This window comes from Rhinatrema bivittatum, chromosome 1 (genome assembly GCF_901001135.1).
Source record: "Rhinatrema bivittatum chromosome 1, aRhiBiv1.1, whole genome shotgun sequence".
NCBI lineage: Eukaryota > Metazoa > Chordata > Amphibia > Gymnophiona > Rhinatrematidae > Rhinatrema > Rhinatrema bivittatum.
Genome location: NC_042615.1, coordinates 506,732,194 through 506,738,677, shown reverse-complemented (window position 1 = coordinate 506,738,677; position 6,484 = coordinate 506,732,194). Strand labels below are relative to the sequence as shown.

The 6,484-nt window shown below is 42.6% G+C and overlaps 1 protein-coding gene across 1 annotated transcript in view; it reads left to right on the top strand.

Annotated features, from left to right (window-relative positions):
* The first annotated feature begins 2,660 nt into the window (after positions 1-2,660).
* Positions 2,661-6,484, top strand: part of LOC115096381 (myosin-4-like) — a 28,122-nt gene continuing 24,298 nt past the window's right edge. Inside the window, exons 1-8 of the mRNA XM_029610902.1 lie at positions 2,661-2,677; positions 3,120-3,161; positions 4,020-4,235; positions 4,327-4,470; positions 5,213-5,369; positions 5,474-5,501; positions 6,119-6,242; positions 6,327-6,419. Coding sequence (XP_029466762.1) covers positions 4,032-4,235; positions 4,327-4,470; positions 5,213-5,369; positions 5,474-5,501; positions 6,119-6,242; positions 6,327-6,419 — 750 coding nt within the window. The 5' untranslated portion in view covers positions 2,661-2,677; positions 3,120-3,161; positions 4,020-4,031. The remainder of the gene's footprint in view (positions 2,678-3,119; positions 3,162-4,019; positions 4,236-4,326; positions 4,471-5,212; positions 5,370-5,473; positions 5,502-6,118; positions 6,243-6,326; positions 6,420-6,484) is intronic.

The following is a 6,484-nucleotide window of genomic DNA, read 5'->3' as shown; positions in this document are numbered from 1 at the left end:
TACTTGGATTTTTGTAAAGCTTTTGATACGGTCCCACATAGAAGACCCATCAACAAAATGAGAAGCTTAGGAGTGAGCTCCAAGGTGGTGATATGGATTACAAACTGGTTGACGGATAGAAGACAACGTGTAACGATAAATGGAACCTACTCTGAAGAGAGGATGGTGTTGAATGCCACAGGTTTCTGTGTTGGGACTGGGTCTGTTCAACATCTTTGTGAGCGACATCGCAGAAGGGATAGAAGGTAAAGTTTGTCTATTTGCGGATGATACTAAGACCTGCAACAGAGTGGACACACAGGAAGGAGTAGAGAGAAAGAGACAGGATTTAAGGAAGCTGGAAGAGTGGTCAAAGATATGGCAGCTGAGATTCAATGCCAAGAATTGCAGAGTCGTGCATCTGGGGTGTGGTAATCCGAAAGAACTGTATGTGTTGGGGGGTGAAGGACTGATGTGCATGGAACAGGAGAGAGACCTTGGGATGATAGTGTCTAACGACCTGAAGTCAGCGAAGCAATATGACAGGGCAATAGCTAAAGCCAGAAGAATGCTGGGCTGTATAGAGAGAGGAATATCTAGTAAGAAAAGGGAAGTGATAATTCCCTTTACAGGTCCTTGGTGAGACCTCACCTGGAGTACTGTGTTCAGGTCTGGAGACCGTATCTCAAAAGGGACAGAGACAGGATGGAGGCAGTCCAGAGAAGGGCGATCAAAATGGTGGGTGGTCTCCATCAAATGGCTTATGAGGAGAGGTTGAAGAAGCTGAATATGTATGCCCTGGAGGAGAGGAGGTGCAGGGGAGATATTATACAGACCTTCAGATACCTGAAAGGTTTTAATGATACATGATCAACAACAGACCTTTTCCATTGGAAACAGTTTAGTAGAACTAGGGGGTCACAATTTGAAACTTCAGGGAGGAAGACTTAGAACCAATGTCAGAAAATATTTCTTCACGGAGAGGGTGGTGGATGCTTGGCATGACCTTCCGGAGGAAATGGTGAAGTCTAAAATCATGAAGGATTTCAAAGGGGCATGGGATAAACACTGTGGATCACTAAAGGCTAGAGAATGGGAATGAATGAAAAAAGCATGGGGGTAGTGGGCCTGGGGGTAATCTGCATGGAGTGGCAGTTACTACCCTTAACAGTATCATGGGGGTAACCTGCACGGAGCGGAAGTTACTACCCTTAACAGAAACATGGGGTAACCTGCACGGAGCGGCAGTTACTACCCTTAACAGAAACATGGGGTAACCTGCACGGAGCGGCAGTTAGTACCCTTAACAGAAACATGGGGCAACCTGCACGGAGCGGAATGTATTACTATGGGAAGCTTGCTAGGCAGACTAGATGGACCATTTGGTCTTTTTCTGCTGTCATTACTATCAGGCCGATACAGTACAGTGTGCTCTGGTGGAGCGCACTGTTAGCCCGGGTTTGGACGTGCGTTTTCGACGCGCTAGCTTTACCCCTTATTCAGTAAGGGGTAAAGCTAGCGCGTCGAAAACGCACGTCCAACCCCCCCGAAACTAATAGGGCCCGCAACATGCAAATGCATGTTGCGGGCCCTATTAGTTATTCCTGCGCGATACAGAAAGTAAAATGTGCAGCCAAGCCACACAATTTGCTTTCAGAAATTAACGCCTGCCCAAAGGCTGGCGTTAATTTCTGCCGGCGCCGGGAAAGTGCACAGAAAAGCAGAAAAAAACTGCTTTTCTGTACACCCTCCGACTTAATATCATAGCGATATTAAGTCGGAGGCCCCAAAATTAAAAAAAAATCAAAAATTTCAAAAAAAAATGTTTAAATCGGCCGGTGGCCCGCAGGTCAGAAGATGGACGCTCAATTTAGCCGGCATCCGTTTTCCGAACCTGTAGCTGTCAGCGGGCTCGAGAACTGACGCCGGAAAAATTGAACGTCGGCTGTCAAACCCGCTGACAGCCGCCGCTCCTGTCAAAAAGGAGGCGCTAGGGACGCGCTAGTGTCCCTAGCGCCTCTTTTTACTGTGGGCCCTAATTTGCATCTTCTGCCCCCCTGAATCGCGCGCTCAGGAGAGTGTCCTGTGCACACGCCAGGAAAGCGGGCACTCGCCCGCTCTCCCGCGACTTTTACTGAATTGGCCCATTGGTTACTAATGATTGGTGCCCTAGGCGACCACCTAGTTTGCCTAATGGGTCGCACCAGCCCTGCCAAGGAGTATCTCTGTAAAGTGGTAGCTCTATTCAAATACATAATAATAATAATAATAATAATATTAATAATGTAAGTTATTCAATGAAATATTCTCCACTGAATGGTGGGGGCAGGGGGAGAGGGAAGGGGGGGGGGGGTCTCAGCATAAGAAAATAATACCTGGCCCTAAATATACAAAATGTGTATTCCAAAATACTCTGAATGCTTAAGGCAGCTAGGCAGAAGCCTTTTCCCCTACGACAAGAAAGCTAGGAGCTGAAAAGTGCCTGTCCAGCTCTTTTCCGGTGGACATATAAAGCAAGAGGAGAGAATCTGGCGTGTTATTAATAGCGTTAATAGAAAACAGGATCCTGTTTCTTGATAACTAATGCAATGCCTGCTCTCGCCATACATAGAGGCCAGGCTGCTTGGGTAAGCAGATCGCAGGGGTATATAAAAGCAGAGCCCTGTTCCGCTGTAACCAGTCAGGGGTGGTCATCTGGGTAAGTCCTGCCTCACAGAGGGGAGGGGGGTCCTTTTCTGTGAACGAAAAGATGCAAATAAATGGTTTACAGGGGGGGATAGGGGTAAAATCCTAACAGAACTGGAAGGTCATTTGTCAAAATTTCTAATGGAAAACCAAAAAAAAATAATAATAATGATTACACTTTGTACTTGCCAAAGAACATAGAAATTGAATACAGTAGTTTAAATGAACTGCTTAGCCATCAATAAGGAGCCTCTGTTTTGACGCGGGTAATCTGTCTCCCGCAGCCGTTTGCATTTTGTTGAGGTGACAGTGATGAGTTCAGTTTCCTGCAGTGGTCACTGGTGGGGGGGAGTTTGTTTTTGTGTGATGGGCTGGGGAGGCTGTGTAAAACCAATGATAGTGAAGGCTGGAGGCAGGGAAGTGTAAAACAAATTATCTCTGAAATCTCTTTCCAGGGCCTTGAAGAGTTTTACTTCCTGAGAGGGCATCATCAGGCGGTAAGGTTCACCTTTAGTCTACTCATCTTAAACTGCCATTTGCTGTCATCAAAGGCACTAGGGTTTTGCCAGGTTAATACCCCCACTGCCTTATATAAAATACTGTTCATTCGCAAACAAAGACTAATCACTTCACTTTAAAGAAGCTGCAAACTTTGCTATGTTTATTTATTCTGGGGTTCATTCACCCCCTGCTGTCTTTGAGCGAGTATCTCAGGTTTTGTTATATAAAGGTCTATTTGGGAGATCTGCGGAGTAGACAAAAAAGCAATGTTCCACCTGGCTCAAGCACTCTGCACAACCAAAAATATCTGTCTTGACTGGACATTAATAATCTTCTCCTATTTATTATGCTTATGAAAAAAAATTACAAACTAGGCTCATAAGATTTTTTTGTATTTGACATCTACTTGAAAAAAAATCCTTAGTAAATGCTGACCTAGGAATCTTCTCTTATTTTGTACACATATTAAACCTTCAATGGTAAGCTCTTTGGGGAAGAGATTTATTGTATGTGAATACTAATAATGCTGTATGCCAATCAGCATTATTTAGAAAGGTCAGCTAAAAAATAATTATTGATCAAAGACCCCAAAATCTGTCTCAAGTAATTTATGTGGTCGATAGATTGTCACATCTCAGTTTTCAATAAAACATTCAAGTTTGATTAATTCTGATTGGCAAATTCAGGGGTTTCAAACATATAAATCCTTTATAAGTGTTCACATATTGGCCTTATAAATAGTTTAAAACAGAAATCTATGGCTGCAGTGAGTGAAGTTGACTCAGAATTCACAATTTAGTGACTCTGCATTCCAGGAAAGTATAATAACTCAAAAATGCTCTCTAAATTTCCAGTAAACTGCAAAGATGTCTTCTGACGCTGAAATGTCGATCTTTGGAGAGGCTGCGCAATTTTTGCGTAAAAGTGAGAAGGAAAGAATCGAGGCCCAGAACAAGCCTTTTGATGCCAAGAACACCACCTTTGTGGTAGATGACAAAGTACTGTATGTGAAGGGTCTTATCACAGCCAGGGATGGTGGCAAAATCACCGTGAAGACGGACGATGGAAAGGTAGTTAACACAAACGGAATAACTTTATCAAACCTAGGTTCGTAGGTTCAGTCCCTGTTACACTGACTTCTGGTCTTTGTTCTCTCTCTAGACTGTCACTGTTAAGGAAGACCAAGTCTTCCCCCAGAATCCTCCAAAATACGATAAAATTGAAGACATGGCCATGATGACCCACTTGAGTGAACCGGCTGTGCTGTACAACCTCAAAGAGCGATACGCTGCCTGGATGATCTACGTAAGCCTGCACGATGTAGTCACAGAACATAAACCTAACAAAGGCAATGACTGGAAAAAGAATGACAAATTGAACCTATGATATCTTACCAAATCACATACAGTATTTAAAGTGTATACAATATTAGCTAAAAGAACTGAGCTGCAAAAATAGTTGAAGCTATTTTAAAATGAATGATGATAAAACACATGAGGCGGGATTTATGAAGAGGTTTCTCACATTTTATGCCTAGGGGAATAACCCTTTAATATGGCTATTCAAACGAGCCTGGCTATTCAAACGAGCCTGGCTATTCAAACGAGCCTACCCTGAATAGTCCAGCTCTTGCACCTAACCATTTCCGCTGTATATAATAGCTAAGTTACTGCTGTATATAGTACCACTAATACTGTACATAACTCCATGTATATATCACCACCAATACTGTAAATTGTTTTAAGTTCTTGTTTAATGCCCCTGCGGCTTGTTCTCTATCCTTCTATGCTTCTCTATCGTTCGCCCATTCCATGTTCCATTGCCCTGTTATAATGTAATTTTCTGTTCTGCTGTTAAAATGTGAACCGGTGTGATGTCCCCACTAACGCCGGTATATAAAAGTTTCAAATAAATAAATAATATGTCATCCCCACAGTGGGAATCAACCCAAAGATTAGTATTCACATACTGCTTAGTCTGAAATTAGTTACTGCAAGAGAAAGGAAAAAGCAGCAACATTTCATGTTCATTTTTATTTATATTTCAGACCTATTCTGGCCTTTTCTGCGTCACTGTAAATCCTTACAAGTGGCTGCCAGTGTACAACCCGGAGGTGGTCGCTGGCTACAGAGGCAAGAAGCGACAGGAAGCTCCACCCCACATCTTCTCCATCTCTGACAATGCCTATCAGTTCATGTTAACTGGTAAAGATCCGCGCTTCTATTTCTTTTCTCTTTCCTAATTGTTTATATATATTCACATTTCTTTTTACAATTTACTTAATGTGGCCATTTTCTTGCGCTTCCAGATCGTGAAAACCAGTCTATTCTGATCACGTGAGTAAAAATTAAACATTTAATAGGTGAATTTTCACAGGAGTTCTGCATGTAAATGCAACATGCTATCATAGCAGTTTTTCAAAAGCCCATTTACACAGGGAAAGTACATTTACATATTATAAAACCATGTAAAGGCTTTTGAAATCAGGCCCTTAGAGGCGTCTATTCAGCACTACTTTCCCAGATAAGTAGAGACATAGCTGGCTAAGTGACAGCCACTGAATAACCGGCTATGTTCACCAATCGCCACTTAGCTGGAAAAGTACTTATCCAGCTAAGAAGATAACCATATATCTTAGGGGTGGGCAATGGGCAAATTGAGGTGGTACTGCTTAAATGGTTAGCTTAGCTGGATAAGTGCCAATATTTGTACTTATCAGTTAAGTTAACCGGATAAGTTTAACTAAGCTGGGCATAATTTATCCAGTTAAGTGGCGATTTGACGGAGATATTAAACGGCATAGCGGTGCCGCTGAATACACCATATAAGTTAGTCAGATAAGTCTTATCCAGCTAATGTACGCAGATGTTTAGATTTGAATTTTCATCTGCCAGTGTTTAGGTTTCTGTCACTCTTTTGCTCCGTGATGGCTTTATGTTGCTCTCATCCACAGAGGAGAATCTGGTGCTGGGAAAACAGTGAACACGAAACGTGTCATCCAGTACTTTGCAACAATTGCAGTTGTTGGTGACACTGGGAAGAAGAAGGAGCAGGCAGCTGCTTCCAGCAAACTGCAGGTCCGCAAATTTCTCTCTCCTTAAATTATGTTCTCAGCTCTTACCAAATCCTTCACAGAACTAAATCTGCTTTATTTCTCACAGGGAACCCTGGAAGATCAAATCATCCAGGCCAACCCCCTGCTGGAAGCCTTTGGCAATGCCAAGACTGTGAGAAATGACAACTCATCTCGCTTTGTACGTTTCTTTTTTTCCATATTTCTTAAAATTGTGTCCCTCTTACATTTATTGTCCCTCAAGAA